Source organism: Protopterus annectens, chromosome 13.part0 (genome assembly GCF_019279795.1).
Source record: "Protopterus annectens isolate FY-2018-M chromosome 13.part0, PAN1.0, whole genome shotgun sequence".
In the NCBI taxonomy this organism is placed as follows: Eukaryota; Metazoa; Chordata; order Ceratodontiformes; family Protopteridae; genus Protopterus; species Protopterus annectens.
The window spans coordinates 607,877,010-607,896,758 of record NC_056747.1 but is presented as its reverse complement, the minus strand read 5'-3'; the positions used below and the strand labels follow the sequence as shown (position 1 = coordinate 607,896,758).

The window sequence follows — 19,749 nt, the reverse complement described above, 5'->3', positions numbered from 1 at the left end:
GGATCACTTGGGTGGTTAAATGATCTGTGTCAGCTGGAAATATTAATTTCTTAAAACTCCTGTCCTATAATTGCCTCAGGGCATCATTGTCAACATTAAGTGTACTGGGCATTTCAGAAATGTACAGTAGTTGTTCTTTTGCTCTGATGAAGCTAGGTGTTAAGAAACATTTAAGTACTTCTCCTTTGAGATAAATCACCTTTAGTTGAATTTTCTTCTTTCTAGTTTCCAAAATAACAGTTTTGTATTTACTATTTTGTAACTCACATTGCTTCTTTCAGGGTTGCATCATTTATATTCCAATTTTCCTAACAAATCACTGATATCTGATTTTTATTGATTTCTCAGATATCAGACCCTCCAAAATTGGAAGGACCTTTGACTATTACACTTAAAGATTTGCATAACGTGAGACTGAGAAAAACAAGCAGTTTCACAGACACAAAAATGGTAAGGATTTTTTTATAGCTGTACAAAATGTTTTGTTTCTTTAGGTCAGTAAGTATAATGTAAATATATATTCACATTATATATATACATACATATATATATATATATATATATATATATATATATATATATATATATATATATATATATATATATATATATATATATATACACACACACATACACACACACACACACACACACACACACACACACACACACACACACACACCTATATTTTGATCCTCACCCAATGAACTGTCGGAAGTATTTGAAATGTAGTACTATTCAGTGTACTCGTTTGCCTCTTGTTTTGTGCATGCATTATACCTAAATAACTAATGGCTCCAGATAGACTACTAGAATACTGGAAACAACACAATCCACAGATAACTTGGGTGCATACCTCCACATTCACCTTGGGGAGAAAAGTAGGAAAAGTGATGATGTGATGTTGTTCTTTCCATCCAGCTCAACACATGGGCTGTTGGATTTGAAAGGATCTGACATCAGTGCCTTTTTCAAGCTTTTGTATTGAGGGCTTAGGCTCCTGTCTTACCCATAATTTCCTCTTGTCCCTACAGTATGTTAGATCTTGTTTGCACCTATTTGGTTCAGACATTACCTGAGGGCTTGGCACTCAACTTTAGGAGATGTGTTTTTTCAACAGTTTTTTCTCAGTGTTTCAGAGATGATTTGAGGAAATATCCTTTGGATATTCTAATTCTGTTCTTAGACTTATGTTTGTGGAAGTATTTTTCCCACCTTATTATCTCCTCTACTTTTATTTAAAAAAAAGTTTGTTGATGTCTTTAACATTATTTTACCTCAGATATTTAGCTTCTGTTAAATTATTTGTGGGATTTATAACTTTTTTCTGCTCTGTGGTGCTAGTGTATGTATGACCATGAGTGACAAGGCTTCTGGTTTTAAAAAGTGCACTACACGTGGGCAAAAGATTCCTGTCTAGGACCACCATCTTCTGTGTATTTGTTTAAGGGTAAATTACCTGGATATAGAATGCAAGTTCTATGCCTCCTTTGGGTCAAGGACTGTGACTAATCGCAGGAACAAATCAGTCCTCAGGGTAAGGTGTTCTCCCTGCCCCAGCAGGAGAATCGACCACTTTTGGATCAGCATCTGCTTCCCCTTCAGCCAAGAAGGTAGGGAATAAGTCAAAATTTTCTAAATAGAAAGAAAAGGAGAGAGAAAAACAAAGAAAAGCAGAAAGAGAAAACTGATGTCAGGGAAAGGGCCCAGAAGAGATCTCCAGTCCATTAGGCCCTTCTAACCCAGCTCCAAAAATGCTGAGACAATTGGATCAGCATTTAATTCAGCAACCGATTCTGATTAGTATCCAGGGAGCTGAGTGAAACTAGAAGGTTGACCTTGTCAGAGCCAATAGCTTGGTTGGCTTTAACAGTTTCTCTTACCCATTTGACTCCAGCATCAGATCTGAAAGGGTCTGAGTCAGGAAGTCCAGGATTCAAGATTTACTCAGAGGTTATCAGCACCATCCCTGCCTTTGGCTACTTCAGCCTTAGACAGCTTGGCCCAGATGTCAGTTTCAGAGCAGAGTCCAATAAGAATTTTTACTCTGCTTTAGCCTTCGAGCTCTCTAGGTTAAACAAGGAGGTCTCTCTCACACACACTCAGCACTGTCCAGATCCTCTCTGGATTCTACAGCTCCTGTTTGTGATCATCCTGTCAGGCAGGGACAGCCAAGCTCAGTAAGTCTCAAGGACACTCACTTGGCAAGTTCCCCCTCCAAGTTTAGAGCTATCTCTGGAACCTCCCATCAGAGAAGGGAATAGGAAACAACTTGCAAAAGGAGACGTTTGAATTCCCCTCAGGAGTCACTCATGGAAGATACTGTCCTCCTTAGAAGATGTCTCATTTGGAGACATTCTTGAAATGATGAAATAGCAAGTGGGTTGGTCCACTGAAGCCCCCTCCCAGGAGGAGTCTGTATTCCTCGAGACTTTCATGGCTGCCTCACTTAGTTCCTGGACGGTCCCACTCGCTAATGAGCTCATTGACCTGGTCTCTAATCTGGCTTGAAAAGAACATGATGTGGTGGAGTCAGTCCCATGGAAACCTGACAAAATATTGGTATCCCCTAGGAATTGACTGTATTGAAGCAATGTAGATACCATAGTGGTTGCAGCAGCCAATGAAAAGGAACTCTCTGAAGACAGCACTTCTGTTAATCCCTCTAACAGGGAGTCGAGGGTGTATTACAGATTCGGAAAGCAAACTTTCAATTCAGCGATGTTTGCTCTATGCATGCTGAATTACCTAGCCCATATACCTCATTTCCAGTGGACTTGACCAAATAGCTTTCCAAGTCCCCCTCAGGTAACCTGAATGCTGATGTACAGAAAACTGTGGAATCGCAGCTAACTACCCTTCAGTTGATGTCTAACATGTCCATGCAACTGCTTTCATGTGCAGAGGTTGACATGTCAAGAGCTACCAGCATTAGCATTGCTATTTACAGGCCCACCTAGATGTGTCTTGGTGACTTTGCAGGGAACTTCAAGACGTCCTTTATCAGTGCTCTTTTTGATGGTTCTATACTTTTTGGACCCAAGATCAATGAAGTATTCACCACAAGCAAGAAGGAGTGTGAAACCCTGTCTGCTGTAGGCATCCATTTTTTCCACCCCCAAAGGACTTTTTCCTGGAACCAAAATGGTAGATAGAAGTTATTGTTCCATAAATTCTATAGTTTTGACTGGGACTCTTTTGGTGACAGACTGCTTGAGGCAGAGGGGGAAACATTTTCAATGGACATTGCCCTCAAGGTAGAGGTAGACTGCAGAATCAAGGGGTTTGAGGGTCCCTTTATCCTTCCAGCACTCCTGAAAGATTTCCCAAATGTTACACTCTGGAGGCAATCGTGGGTGCTTGTCTCTGCACCCTCATGTCTGGCTAGCCATCACTCCGGACTCTTGGGTGCAGGAGGTAATTACTAGAGGCTACATTATTCCCTTTGCTTTCCTCTCAGCAACAGGCTGAATATTCCCAGTGTTTCACCCGGTCAGAAGAAACTGGCAGAAGCAGCAGAAGTTTCAAAGCTGTTAGAAAAACAAATAATCCAGGAGGTCGCACCAGACCATCAAGGATATGGAATCAATTCAAGATTTATTTCGGTTTCAGAAAAGACCTGAGACCTCAAGCCAGTCCTGGACCTCAGCCACCTCAATCAGTTTGTAAAGCAAACAAAGTTCTGGATGGTTCTGATTCTGAGGAAGATCAACTAGATGTGCTTGACTGACCTTCAGGATGCTTACTGTCATAATAAGATAGCGAGTCAGTCTGAGGTTTCTCCACTTTTGGCTGGGGGCCATTCATTTTCAATTCGGAGCACTGCCATTTGGTCTCACCACAGCCCCCAGGGCATTCACCAAGGGCATGGCAATGGTGGCTGCATGTCTAGGGCTGGAAGGGTACCAAGTGTTCCCTTATCTAGACGACTGTCTCCTCGTCACACCCAGCAAGTATCTACTTATTCAGTTCAGGGACTTCTTGCTCCAGTTTTCATTAGCTGGAGATCAGTGTTAACCTACAGAAAATCCAGCTAACACTGATACAGACAATAGAATTCATAGAGTGCCACCTGGAGATATCTCAAATTGCCAAACTTCTGGACTTGAGTAATATTCCTGCATCGGTAGGCTTCCAAGATCCTCTATATGTCGAATCCCCTAGCAAGATTTATCTTTTGAATACTGCAGTTAGTGGCTGATTTGATTAATGTAGTTCCTCAGGTCAGATTCAGACAGACCCCTCTGTCCAGTGGTTGATGTTGTACCAACCCAAGTAATTCTTATTTTGTTTCATACTGATATGCAGATGTCACATCCACTGGTGGATGACTTCCCCACTAGTGATGTGGGGTCTACCATTCATTTTTCTACCTGAAGAAGCCATTGTGACCATGGACACCTCCCTTCTGGGGTGGAGGGGACATTTCAAAGGAAAAACTGTTCACGGCACGTGGATGATTTCAGACACCAAATTTCACAACAATGTCTTGGAAATGAGGGCAGTCCTCCTAGCATTGTAGGCCTTTCATGATTCCCTTCCCCAGGTGTGATTTCCATCCAGATGGCTGATATGGCTGTGGTCTGGTACCTCAGAAGGTAAGGGAGGAACCTGCTTATGCCTATTATGTTGAGAAGCTATGAGGGTGTGGCAATGAGTAATATCGTTCCAACACTTGCTGTTGACAATGCATATCCTGGGGAGTTCGTGTTTCAGCAGAAAAGCTTGGCAGATCCATTTTCCTGTCTCATGAGTGGTCCTTCAATCAGCCAGTGGCAACTATGATTTTCAGATACTGGGACAAGCCATGCTGCAGTCTTTTTGCATCCCATCTGAACACCAGATACAACAGCTACTTTGCCTTGATCCATGGGAAGTTCAGTCACTGAAGGGTGCTGTGATTCACACTTGGTCCCCTGGGTGTCCTATGCTTTCCCACCTCTTCTACTTATAAGGAAGTTCCTTCAGAAAGCTATTTGGTGCAAAGCAGGAGTGATTAGCACTGTCCCCTTTTGGCCTTGTCAGGTTTGGCTCCTCTTCCTTTGGCCTTATCTGAAACACCCTCCGTGCGTGTTGGACTTGCTTTCAGATCCATTGTCTCACCCATCCATTCAGTCTCTCCGGGACATAAAAGCCCTAAAATTAACCACATAGTCCCTTAATGACCAGAAATGCCATGCCTCAGTTATTCATATCTTATCCTCCTCGCAAAAACTGAACAGCAGAAAAGTTTACAAAAGTAAATGGATCCCTTTTCAGCACCATTAGTATCTACTCTGGAATTTTTGGTAGGTTTATTTAGGGGAGGTGCTACCTTTCATACCATTAAGTCACAAATAGCAATTATTTCTAAGTTTCACGTAGGAGAAAAACAGAATTCTCTTGCCTCCTTGAAACTTTCAACTTACAACTTCGGCAGAACTGAATTTTCTGTCATGTAAAACTATTTTTTCTGTTGGCCGTTACATCAGTTAAGAGAATTTCTGAGATGCAGGCATTACTTTGCTAGCTTTTAATTTGATTTTGCATAATAACAGGGTGCCTCTGTGAACTAATCCAAATTTTCTTCTAAAAGTGGCGTTGGAAGCTGCTCTTAAGCTGTCAATCAATTTACCAGTCTTCTTTCCAAGTTTTCCTAATGAAGGAGAATAAATCTTGCACTTGCTGTATGTTCATCATCAATTGAGGTTCTACTTTTATTGGACCAAAGGGTTTAGAGAAACAAAGCAACTTTTTGTTTCCTTTTCAAGAGCCACATTGGGAAACACTGTTTCAAAAGTGGCAATGTCCAGGTGGCTTTCTGATTGTATTACTTGTGTATACAGAGAGAAAGGTCTGTCTCTCCCTTACAAATCTAGAGCTCATTCAACCAGAGCAGTTGCAGTTTCTATACCATATTTTGCCAGACTGCCTTTAGATGATATTTGTGCTGTGGCTACTTTGTCTAATGTTGACACCTTTATCTACCATTACAAGCTGGACGTGTAGTCTGGATCCTGTGCATCCTTCGGCTCCACCATGCTTCAGAATATCTTTCCATGATACTAGCCTGGTGTGCTAGTAGCTAGAGAATCTGCCCTACCCATTGAATCGCACAGGAAAGACAACATCGGATATGAAAATTATATACTTACCATAATTATAGATCCATGTTGTCTTCTTCCATCCGGCTTAACCTTCTGTCCCTCCATGTTATGACTATCAAATGACTGCATTAGACCTATCCAGAACCTTTGTCATAAGCAAAAATAAATTAATAAGAATAAATTCCAGTGTAGCCAAAAGTAAAAACCACAACGGTTTTAATAATCCACATGTAGAACAACAAAACAATGAAAATCCATCTGTAACTGACTAAGCGCTTTCACCCAACAAAGGGCATCCTCAGAGTCAGTTAAATCATAGTTACAGATCATATATAAAGAAACTTTCAACTTAACTTTCTCCAATGAGAAATAACTTCCAATTAAATGATTACCATAAATAATTGTTCTATTGACTTCACATATATTAACCCTTTATGGTTATAACATAGTTACAGTTGTATTATTAAAGTTCATTTGTCAATTTCATCAATTTAAATTCTAGTACATGACCAAAAATAAATTTGTATTATACGTAACAAATCTATGTAAAGTGTAAAATGTAAAAATGTAAAAAATATATATGTTTTTGGTGCATAAAAAACAAATTCATAACACGTTTTCCTAAAAATAAATAATGTTCTAATAAATTTAAAAGTACTATACCAGCAGAGCCCTATGTTTTAAAATGCAAGCCAAGGAGACAACATCATTAATGCCAGGAGAAGTGCTAGCATCCAATCTAACTTGCCATAAGAACTCCTTTACTTCTAGCATATTCTGGTAATCACCCCCAAAATCTTTTTTATATATCCTGTCTATATCAAAAAATATAAATTTATTAAAACTTGCACATCTTTGACTGTGAATAAATAAGGAATTTGTTGCTTTTTTGTTCTTAATATCTCTTACATGCTCCAATAGTCTTTGTCTCAGCTTTCTAGTTGTCATTCCTATGTAGAAAGCTGTACAATATAAACAGGTTGCTGCATATATAACCATACTGGTATTACAATTGCAATATCCAGGGCTTGCTATTGTTCTTTTAAAATTCCCAATTAAAACGTAAGGTCCATCATTAATGAACTTGCATGCCTTACATTTTCCGCACTTAGCCATCTTGGCTGGTCTCAGGCTAGTGGGTTTTGGTTTCCTTTCCAAAAGTTCTTTGATGTTTGAACCTCTACTGTTTATAAATCTTGGAGCCCCCCCCATTATTTTAGTAATATCTTCAGATAGTATGCTTTGCCAACCTGTTTGAATGATTTCCTTAAATTTTCCAGAGTTTTCATTATAAGGTAATATGAAACCTACATGGGGGTTATTAACTGCATGCTTTCTCTTTGGGGTGTTAGCCATTCCAAAATCAGTGTCTAACAAAATAGGTTTAAAATCTACACTTCTTCTAGATAATATTTCAGTCTTGGTCAACATTAGCAAATCCATGGGATATCCCCTCTCAGAGAACAACTCAATCAACGAGTTTAGTTCTTCAAGGAATATTCCATCCTCACTGGTTATTCTGGATGCCCTGATCATCTGGCCCTTAACTAAATTCCTTTTCATATAGTAAGGATGGCAACTCATAAAGTGCAAAAAAGAATTACTATATGTCTTTTTCCTATACAGACTTGAATGTAATTTCCCTTCTTTTGTGCATAGGTGCAGATCCAAGAAATTAATGGAATTTTTTCCAACTGTACTAGTAAACCTTAAAAATGTAGTAGTTGTATTAAGGTACTTAATAAATTCGTCTAGCTCTTGACCATTACCTTTCCACAAAAGTAGTACATCATCCAAGAACCTCAGGTAAATTAACATCTTAGAGGCATAAGGTGAAGACAACACATATTGAACTTCCCAATCGGCTAACACTAAATTGGCATATATGGGTGCACATATGGCACCCATTGCTACCCCCGTAAGTTGTTTGTGAAATTCTGCTTCGAAATGGATAAAGTTGTTTTCTAAAACCATCTCCATTAAATCCACCAACAAAATTCTCTTAACTTGATGCATGTTCCCATATTTCAGTAAGCTCCTTGAAAAACTTTCAAGTCCCTTGTCATGTGGTATGACAGAGAATATGTTTATAACATCCACTGTTATAAAACAAAATTCTCCTAAGTCAGCACTAGTCAAACTTTTCAAACAATCAAGACAGTGCCAAGAATCTTTTAATATGTGTGGTACTTTGTTTAAAACATTTTTGCATGTAATATCTACATATGCAGCTAAGGGTTCTGTTTTTGATCCTTTTGCCGCCACTATTGGCCTGAAGGGGGGATTTTTCATGCTTTTATGTATCTTTGGAATCCCAAATAGATTAGGCATAACAGGATGTTCAACAGATAAATAATCAAATTCATCCTGATTAATTATACCTACACTTAAATATTCGTATAACTGCCAAATTATTTTAGTGTAAGCTTTTTGTGCTTCAAACTTGGATACTAAACCATAGGTGTCACTCTCTTGCAACATGTTCTGCATATTCCATGTATATTCAATATTTGTCATAATGACCACACCTCCTCCTTTATCAGGTTTCATAACTCTATAGTGGTGGTTGTTTACAAGATCATTTAAACAGAACTTCTCTGCCAAAGTTAAATTGTTTGGGACAGCTTCCCAAAAAGCATTTGTTCTCCTTATTTGTAAAGTGCAAAGTCTTTCAAAAGCTAAAATTAAGGAATTGTATGGTGGAATAAATGTACTACTCCTTTTAGGTGTAAAAGTTTGTGCGTCTCTTGTAACCTTTAGTCTACTTTCAAAATATAATTTTAGGTTCAATTGTCTAGTGTATAATTTCAAATTAATAACCATTCTACCCAGATATTGTCTAACATTGGGCACAAAAGTAAAACCTTTTTTCAATAATGATAAGTGATCTTTGGACACCCCAAAATCTGAATAATTGTATATACCGAACATACCATCACTAATAATTACAGGACACAATTCACTGTCTACTTTTCCTTCTAAATTGTTAGTCAGATCAATTGCCTGTTCTTCTTGATTTTGTGATATTCTTAACAATACCTCTGGTGACATAGCAGGGTCATCTGGTGGCAGAATTGGGTTCCATATTTCGGATGTAATATACTCTCCAAGGTTTATAAACAGTAGAGGTTCAAACATCAAAGAACTTTTGGAAAGGAAACCGAAACCCACTAGCCTGAGACCAGCCAAGATGGCTAAGTGCGGAAAATGTAAGGCATGCAAGTTCATTAATGATGGACCTTACGTTTTAATTGGGAATTTTAAAAGAACAATAGCAAGCCCTGGATATTGCAATTGTAATACTAGTATGGTTATATATGCAGCAACCTGTTTATCTTGTACAGCTTTCTACATAGGAATGACAACTAGAAAGCTGAGACAAAGAATATTGGAGCATGTAAGAGATATTAAGAACAAAAAAGCAACAAATTCCTTATTTATTCACAGTCAAAGATGTGCACGTTTTAATAAATTTATATTTTTTGTTATAGACAGGATATATAAAAAAGATTTTGGGGGTGATTACCAGAATATGCTAGAAGTAAAGGAGTGCTTATGGCAAGTTAGATTGGATGCTAGCACTTCTCCTGGCATTAATGATGTTGTCTCCTTGGCTTGCATTTTAAAACATAGGGCTCTGCTGGTATAGTACTTTTAAATTTATTAGAACATTATTTATTTTTAGGAAAATGTGTTATGAATTTGTTTTTTATACACCAAAAACATATATATTTTTTTTTACATTTTTACATTTTACACTTTACATAGATTTGTTACGTATAATACAAATTTATTTTTGGTCATGTACTAGAATTTAAATTGATTAAATTGACAAATGAACTTTAATAATGCAACTGTGTAACTGTGTTATAACCATGAAGGGTTAATATATGTGAAGTCAATAGCACAATTATTTATGGTAATCATTTAATTGGAAGTTATTTCTCATTGGAGAAAGTTAAGTTGAAAGTTTCTTTATATATGATCTGTAACTATGATTTAACTGACTCTGAGGGTGCCCTTTGTTGGGTGAAAGCGCTTAGTCAGTTACAGATGGATTTTCATTGTTTTGTTGTTCTACATGTGGATTATTAAAGCCGTTGTGTTTTTTACTTTTGGCCACACTGGAATTTATTCTATCCAGAACCTTGTCTGATATACAACTTCAATCTGTTTCCTGTGTTGTCCTACTTTCTCTTGGTTTCCTTTCAGTGAATTTTAGGAGAATCTGTTAGGTAGGTACAAGCAGGCAAACTTGATGTTCATCATGTTTCACTGTTGCAGTCATTACACTTGGGTTATGCTGCTGGCAGGCTACCCGCAGACGGCCTGAATTCCAAAGTCCTTGTCCGGCATCGGTTGCTGTCACCTCTTCCCTGACATCAGTGCGCCAGGGGTATAAAAGATGCAGCCGACGCCATTTTCTTCAGTCTTTCTTGCCGCGCAGTACCCGAAGCAAAAGCATTTCACAAGTGCCGGTCGTCCGACTCCTGAGATTTTTGAAATTGAATTTCAGATCTGAAGTCTTCTATAAAGCTAAGTACCCCATTGGGGAAACTTTTTTCTTGCTCCAGACCGATGTCAGAAAAAGTTAACAATTGTATTTCTTGTGGGAAGCAAATACCTCATAAGGATTTTCATTCTTACTGTATTCCTTGCCTAGGCCCTGATCACGACATTGCTAGTTGTCGGTTTTGTGCTAGATTTAACCAACGTACTATTAAGCATCGGTACGATTTTGCTTTTCATTACTTTGGCCGAAGGTTTAACTATATAATGCTGTCGGAACAACCGATGACCGGAATTCATAAAAAGCGCAAGGAAAAAGAAAAGGACAGGCATCCGAGGTCCAAAACCGACAACAAAGCCTCTTCTAGGCCAGTCGCTGGTTCTCATTGAGGCACTTTTGCAGCCCCTGACACCCGCTACCTCAGAGCCACAGGCCGCCTCCGACTCCCACGTGGAGACAACTAGGCCTCTGGATACTCAAGGTATTGGGCCTTCGGAAACTAATCCCTCAGATGGGTCCAGAGCCGCTGAGCAATCATCGGCTTCTGAGGGTGTTTTCAGCCCTACACAGCTTTATATCAAGCCAACTTCAGCATCCAAGACAAAGACTAAAACAGTTTTAAAGACAAGGAAACAAGTACAGCATTCTCCAGGACAGATTTCCATGCCTGAGAAACAGATGCTCAAAATGGCCGAAGACATAATTACTTTGATCAGGGGTTCCCATTACCCCTCCTGATAAGAGGCCTAGGCAAGATACAGAATATGATTCTTCTGATCAAGTTTCCATTTCCTCTGACTCCTCTTCAGAACAGGGATACTCTATTCCTCCCTATGAGGATTCTGATGCTGAAGAATCTATTCCTTCAGCTTCTCCTCCTGAGGATTACTCATTTGGGGAAACCTTGCATACCATGAGGGAGCATTTCCACTGGGAGAGCCAAGATTATTCAGATTCTAAGAAAAGGCTTAGAGACTTTCTTCTTCTGCCTCAGCACAGACCTCTTGCTATTCCGCCTGTTCCAGACATTGTAGATGATGTATTTTCAGAGTCCGGCCTGTCTCCCGACTCTTTACCTCCTGCACCTGTTAAGCCAGACAGATACTACAGGGTTCCAGATTCTCATAAATTTCTATATAAAAACCCTGCTGCTGACCCAGAAACTATTTCTCAGGGTCCCAAAGGGGTCAAGGCTGCTACTGCAAAAAAACCTGTCCCCTCAGATAGATTCTAGGGCACTGGACAGATGGGGGATAAAAGTTTACACTTCTGCTACCTTGGCTGTAAGGGCTTTAAATTGTCAGTTTCATATGCTTAAATATCAGCAATACTTAATGTCACTGTTAAAATAGAATGTTGACAAATTCTGAATGTTCTGAGAACAATGATTTGCAGGATTTATTGCATGCAACTGAACAAGTGGGAAAGCATACTTTGCAATGTGGTTATGATTCACTGGAGGCCTCTTGCAGGGCCGCTGTAACAGGTTCTGTTATTAGAAGGCATGCTTGGTTAAAGGAACAGACTCTGCCTGATCATGTTAAAGCAAAATTATTGGATGCTTCATTACAACATGATACTTTGTTTGGTGTTAAGGCAGAAGAGGTGTTGAAGAAAATGGAGGATAAATCTAAATCTATGCAGACAGTGAATGATTTCTTACAGGTACAGCCACCCAGATTTAGTAGGAACTGCCCTTCTAAGAATTGGTCCTTTCCCGTGTCAAACAGGCCACAAAGAGGCAGATACAGATGCCCTAGAGGCAGCCAACAGCCCCAGGGCTCATACAGGCCCAAACAATGGGGCGCTTCTACCTCCAAAAGCGGAGAAGACAAATCACAGCCATATAGGAAACAGTCCCAATGACTTCCCTCTGTCAATGACAAGCATTTATCTTTTGGCAGCACTCTTAGGGGGAAAACTAGCACTTTTTTTACAAAATTTGCACACGATCACCCAGGACAAATGGGTCCTAAATATAGTCTCTCAGGGCTACAAGTTCCACTTTCACACTCTTCCATAGGCAAAAGGTATGCCAGACCTGCCACACAATCAATGGGCAGAGGCACAAAAACAAGTTTCATCTCTCATGGACATGAGAGCTATTCAGCCATTGCCACAACAAGAGCAGGAACAAGGATTTTACTCGAGACTTTTCTTAGTACCAAGAAAGGACAAAGCATGGAGACCATTTCTGGACCTGTCTATTCTAAATACTTTTCTGGATGTGCCGAAATTCAAAATGTTGACTCTGCAGCAGCTTCTGCCCATGCTGGGCAAGAAGGCTTGGCTTGTAACTTTGGCCCTCAAAGAGGCATACCTGCATGTCCCAATCAGACAATCTTGCAGAAGATACCTCAGATTCATAGCTGGCTCAATGCACTACCAATTCTCTGCACTGCCCTTTGGCTTATCTACTGCGCCCAGGGTTTTCACAAAATGCCTGGCACCAATAATTGCATTTTGCAGACAAAGAGGAATTCAGATATATCCCTACTTGGACGACTGCCTTATTCAAGCAGAGACCAAAGACATTCTACTAAAGTATCTGGCGTTTGTAAAAAGATTACTAATTTGTCTAGGGTACACAGTAAACGAAAAGAAATCAAAACTAGTACCCTCTCAAGAGATAATATTCCTGGGTGCAAGCTTAAATACAACTGCCCAGATGGCTTATCTCACGCTAGACAAACAAAGGCAACTGACTTCTTACTTCAAAAGCATGGCAACAAAGACCCAGTTATCTGCAAAAAAAAAAAATCTGCAGGCTTTGGGCTACATGGCCTCCTGCATTCTGCTAATTCCATATGCAAGATTGCATATGAGGCAACTACAATGGTATCTAAAATGTGTTTGGACTCAACATTGCCACAGCCTGGAATCATTAATTTCACTCATTCCCTGCCTGCAGCAGGAGTTTCGATGGTGGGCACAGGCCTGTCACCACAATAAGGGACAGCCATTCACTTTACCCACAGCCAGGCAAACACTAACAACAGATGCATCAGATTATGCCTGGGGGGCCCACATGGCAGGAAAATGTATTCAGGGCACATGGCCCCCAAGCCAAAGGCATCTTCACTTAAATCAAAAAGAGATGCTAGCTGTACAAAATGTCCTGACAGCCTTCAAGGACCTACTTCATCCAGGACAGCTGCTGATAAAGACGGACAACACCACAGTTATGTGGTACATAAACAAGCAGGGGGGCACACATTCCTACCCCCTCTGCAGACAAGCCATGATTTTGTGGAACACAACATTGACCTACCAAGTACACCTGCAAGCACAATTCCTGCCAGGAAAAACAAATGCTCTGGCAGACGAACTAAGCAGAAACCTCATGGATCCTCACGAGTGGAAACTAGATCCACAAATCTTTAGCATAACAAGGAAATGGGGATGCCCAGACATAGATCTTTTTGCCTCCCCTCACAACTGCCAACTTCAGAGATTGTGCACAAGGACGTATTACAAACAAGCATGGAAAGTGGATGCCTTGTCATTCAGCTGGAACAACCTTACAGTATATGCCTTTCCTCCAGTACCTCTCCTCCGTAAGGTACTCCTAAAGGTCAGACAAGAGAAGCCACAAATGATACTAATTGCCCCAGATTGGCCACTCCAACACTGGTACCCAATCCTAAGGAGCTTGTCCCAAGGCCCAGCCTGGACATTGCCTCAAATTCCTCATTTACTGACCCAACAAAACAATCAGATCCTGCACAGCCAACTCAGAACCCTAAATCTAGCTGCATGGCGGATAGTATAACCATTCAGACTACACCTCTCTCTAAAGCGGTTATGGATGTTATTTTGGAGACCAGGAGGCACAGCACCAGAAAATCTTATGCAGAAAAATGGAAGAGATTCTGTGCTTGGAACCAGGCACAAGGAATTGACACGCATGTTCCAAATATTCCTCAGATTTTACAATATCTAACTGAGATGCTGGACAAAGGCCTATCTTTCTCATCAATTAAGATCCATGCCTCTGCCATTTCAGCTCATTACAATACAGACCCACCTATTTTTTCACATCCATTGCTTAGGCAGTTCCTCAGGGGGGCCAAAAACTTAAGACCTCCAAGGAGAGCACCAATACCTGCATGGGACCTCAATTTTTGTCTTGGAAAAACTCACACTGCCTCCTTTCGAGCCAGCCAATACAGCTGAGATAAAATTCTTATCATGGAAAACAGCTCTGGTCCTAGCAATAACTTCAGCAAGAAGAGTCTCAGAGTTACAGGCATTAATGGCTGTGGAACCTTTTATTATCTTCCATCAGGACAGGGTTTCTCTAAGGACAAACCCAACATTTATGCCTAAGGTAGTGTCCAGTGTGGCTCTTAACCAAACCATTCATTTGCCTACTTTTTTCCCAAACCCACAGAATGAAAGGGAGAAACTTCTTCATTCTTTGGACATACACAGACAGCTACGCTTCTACTTGGACAAAACTAAGGCTTTCAGAAAGACTGAGCAACTTTTAGTGGCATATGCTGCGGGATCACAAGGAAAGGCGATCTCAAAGCAGACTATTTCAAAATGGATAGGACACTGCATTCGTTCCTGCTATTCACAACATGGCAAGTCAGTGCCTAAGGGCATTAGACCACATTCTACCAGGGCAGCAGCCACCTCAGCAGCCTTCCTCAGAGGAGTACCAACCAAGGATATTTTGGAGGCTGCAACTTGGACTTCAGTGCACACTTTTATTAAGCACTACCACTTACCTCTTTACTCTAAATCCAGAGCAGGCTTTGCCACTGCAGTTCTGCAGGGCCTTATAGCCACTCCTAATTCTATTTAGACCCAGCCGCCCAACCTTAGCTTTGGGATTCAACCCAAATGTAATGACTGCAACAGTGAAACACGATGAACATAGTATAGTTGTGTACCTACCAAAAATGTAAATGTTCGAGTGTATTCACTGTTGCAGTCCAGGTTATACACCCACCATCCCCCTTTCTTTGCTGGGACTTATCTGTACTTCTCTATCCTTTGCAACCTATGTGGTGTATTTGCTTGTAGATGAAGGTATTGTTTATTTTAGTGCATGCTTTTATAAGCAATGATTTTTAGCCTACCCTTTTGGGGGCACCTGACATCTGGGGCAAGAAAAACTGAATAAAATGGCGTCGGACGCATCTTTTATACCCCTGGCGCACTGACGTCAGGAAGAGGCGACAGCAACCGACACCGGACCAGGACTTTGGAATTCAGGCCAACTACGGGTAGCCTGCCAGCAGGATAACCCAAGTGTAATGACTGCAACAGTGAATACACTCAAACATCTACATTTATGGTAGGTACAGAACTGTGCTTTCTGAGTTATTGTATGGACAGGAAGGAATTATGGGTAGGGGAAGGATCCTGAGCCCTGGATCCACAAGCTTTTAAAAGGGACTAATGTCGAATCCAACTTAGATCTGGTAATCCATCTTTTAGCTGGATGGAAGAAGCTCGTCAATAAAAGTGTGCTCTATTAAGTACAGAGGGTATGCTTGGCGACACTGATAGAGTTTGGGAGGCTTAATGCAGACAAAATGTTCAAGTGCACTAGAAAATCTATAGCAATTAAACAAGAAGGTTGAAGACCACCTGTGCAGGTATCCATGTGTAAGTGCTCCCACAGGAATGAAAAGAATCTGTGGTCAAAGGCAGGCTTTTTGGGGCTGCGGTGTCTCACAGTATTCTGTAAGGATGGAACTGTTTGCACACAACACTGATATCAGCTGTGCATCTAGCTGCAAGTTGTGTCAGGCATTACATGTTTCCTACATTAACATTACATTATGTTTACCTTTGTTTAGGGGGAAGGGGCGAACATAAAGCTTTTCTTTGCAGTTTCACCCCTCCATAGGAGTTTTCTAATTCAATCTTTACCTCTTGAGAGAACAAATAACATGTAGGCTGTTTGCTGATTCTGTTTAGCATAAGATCAGTGGGAAGTGGGATTAAAACAAAATATGCAACAAGGGTAATGAAGCTACATCAGAGCTGCTGTTACTGACACAGTGAGCTTTTGTGTAAAGTAAGTAAACATTCAGGAAGATGAGGGTCAGAACAATTAATAGTGGTTTCCAGCAAAGGCAAGATGGTAGTGTGTAATGCTCAAAAAGTATGAGGGGTTACAAAAGAGGATGGAGAATTGCATCTATTAAATGTTAAACTGGAATGAGCATGGCAGAGAAGTCAAGAGTAGTAAAATCCCAGATTGAGAAATTTATATCTTATTAATAAGAATGACATTTTCTATAGATAAATTAGTAAATACAGGCAAAGAAACTGATGTTGAATTTTCCTAAAGTTAAAGGCTGTACAGAGACTGTGAAAAGCTGGGCTACTGAGTATGTACATTTGCTCAGTATATACAAATTAGCAAAAGTGTTTTGCTGTGGGTTCCACTATTGCATTGACATATAAGGTCCTGAAAGTAAACTTCCTATTCACAAATGATCAGATAGTATATCCATGAAGCAAAATGTAGTACTCTTTTCGCAGGAGGGTTTATTAATAGCAAATATGATTGGGGAAAAAATCCAGGAGTTTCAATTGAGGAGTTGTTGACTGGCAACTGCCACATGTATGGAAGCCGTCTGTACTGGTTGGAGCCTACTAGTCATTTCACAGAAGAAAGGATTCTGAAAAACACTTGGGGGTAGGACTTCTCTGTAGTAGTTTCTTGATCTTATTCATTTATTATGGTTTCACATATTAAATTACTATATTATATCATTATTTATAATTTGATGCACAATGGAGAGCAGTTGCTTATTATGCAATTTAAGGTTTGTAAATGTATGTTGTTATGGCACTAGCTATATTACTATGGTTTTATCTGTTTACTGACATATTACATGTCATATTTCAAAACTGGACAGCAAGTCTTTACATTTTTTTTTCTTCACTGTAACTAGAGTTACTGCAGTATTCATAGGCTTTCAAAGGAGCAAAGCTGTCTGTATGGATAAGATCTGACCAGAGATGTTGAAGGCACTTGGCAGAGTGGGAGTAAGGATGCAGTGTTGGAATAAGGTGGCAATTTCTTTTCAGTGTTGCATGGAAGAATCACTTAACTATGGTGCATAAACAAGCAGGGTAGAACAAGGACTTACTTCCTTTGCAGACTTGCTGTGATTGCCTGGGATGTGGCTTTTCACTGCAACTTATTCCTTTGGCAGTTTGCATCCCTTCAGACCAGAATACAGTGGCAGACTCCTTGAGAAGATCAAGGATAGACTCTTGAGTGGATGCTACACTGGGAGGTTTTCCTGCATGTAGTCAACTAGTGGGGAATCCCTTCAATAGTTCTGTTTGCCTCTAAACTGATACATTTCTGCTGCAGAACAGCTTGCAAAGAAGCCTGGAAGACAAATGCCTTTGCAGTTCCCTAAACAGGGATGACCCTTTATACTCGTCCCCCAATTCCAGAGTATTTCAAAAGATAAGAAAAGACTTACCAAAGATGTTATTGGTGACATCCTTTTAGCTCAGACAATATTGGTTTTCCTTCAAATGCAACTGACCAATGTCAGTCACCAGAAACTTCCTCAGGGTGGAGTTGCTCACACAAGACAAGAGATCTCTGATTCATCCAAATATTCAAAGTTTGAACTTAACTGGTGAAAATGTTTTGATTTCTTTTAGGCAGCTTTTTTACCTCAGGGCATGTAACAGGTATTGAAGGAGGCAAGTAAACCTGATACTCTGAAATATTACTTATCAAATTAGAAAATATTTTCAGTTTGGTGCCAAAATAAGTATAGGACCCTTCTCAAGTAGGGCCTTCCATGATTCTTATGTACTTGTATGACTTGCTCAATGCCGGCTTAGCTTATACTTCAGTAAGAGTACACCTTTTGGCCATATCAGTCTGATCACCTGTAGAGCTTCTTTTTCAAATAAAACTGAATCTAAAAGAGGTTTTGCATATTAAACCACCAAGAAAGAATGTGCCTCCTGCTTGGAATTTGAATTTTGTTTAAGAAAGGTTAACTCCACTTCCTTTAGATAAACAGTTCTCCTCTAAAATTCCTAACTTGGTAGACTGCATTGTTGGTAGCTTTAACCTCTGCTAGGTAAGTACCTGAATTACAGGCCCTTATGGTTATTCAGCATTTCTTGTTTTTCACAAGGACAGGGCGAGTCTTAGAGCAACCAATCCTTTATACATAAAGTAGTTTCTGAATATGTTCAATGTTTAGTTCACTGTTGCAATAGCTTTAAGTAGGGTTATGTTATTCCTTAAGATATAACAGCTGGGCAGCTTGGGAAAATTTTAGCAATCTTGCTATCAAATATATCTCCTCTCACAAATTAGTTTATTCAAAAACAAAAAACAAATGCTATTACCAAAAATATTGGGGTTACTTGCTAGATATAATTCTTGACAAATAACATTTGCCCACAAATGGACATGGAAAGCTAACCTTTTAATAAGAAATGAATGTAGTATAACCAGTTTTCTTGCATCTTCCCCCTTCTCTTAGTATATGTGTATCTAGATATTTTCCCTAACCATGCAATAAATGGTTGAATTTATGTCTTTACTTTCTAAATAGACTATCCCCATTCCACTATCCCTTATGAGACCAAATGAACATAAGAATTCTCATACTCTACTTGACGATGTAGTGACTTCTAGTGTATATATTGTGTGTATGTATGTATATATATATATATATATATATATATATATATATATATATATATATATATATATAAAATTTTCTCAAAACAAGATTGTTGTCTGTTTTCTTTATATGTGTATTTGTATTGTTTATTTGTGTTTTTGAGTTATTATATTGTTGTTATTATGTGGAAAAAAAGAAAATTGAAATAAAGAGATTTTGGGAAAAAAATAACAGCTGGGCAGCTTTCAAAGCTATATACACCTTCTGTGTGCCAACCATGTAACAGGCAGTTTGTTTGCCAAAAGCTTCAGAGGTTTCTTGCTACCAAAGTGCTCTGCCTATCCTGACTTCATGGAACTGGTAATCTGCTTGCAACCCTTTCAAAGCTGGGCAGATTTTCCTCTCTAGGGAAAACCCTCTACTACATCATTTTTCTGTGGGGTGGGGGCGGGGGCTTTTTTTTCTGTGAAACATATCTTATTTTTTGTTTGGAAATGTTTTATACTTATCTGGA

The 19,749-nt window shown here is 39.6% G+C and overlaps 1 protein-coding gene across 1 annotated transcript in view; it reads left to right on the top strand.

Annotated features, from left to right (window-relative positions):
- Positions 1-19,749, top strand: part of PRR11 (proline rich 11) — an 868,944-nt gene that overhangs the window by 410,033 nt on the left and 439,162 nt on the right. Inside the window, exon 6 of the mRNA XM_044054274.1 lies at positions 349-450. Coding sequence (XP_043910209.1) covers positions 349-450 — 102 coding nt within the window. The remainder of the gene's footprint in view (positions 1-348; positions 451-19,749) is intronic.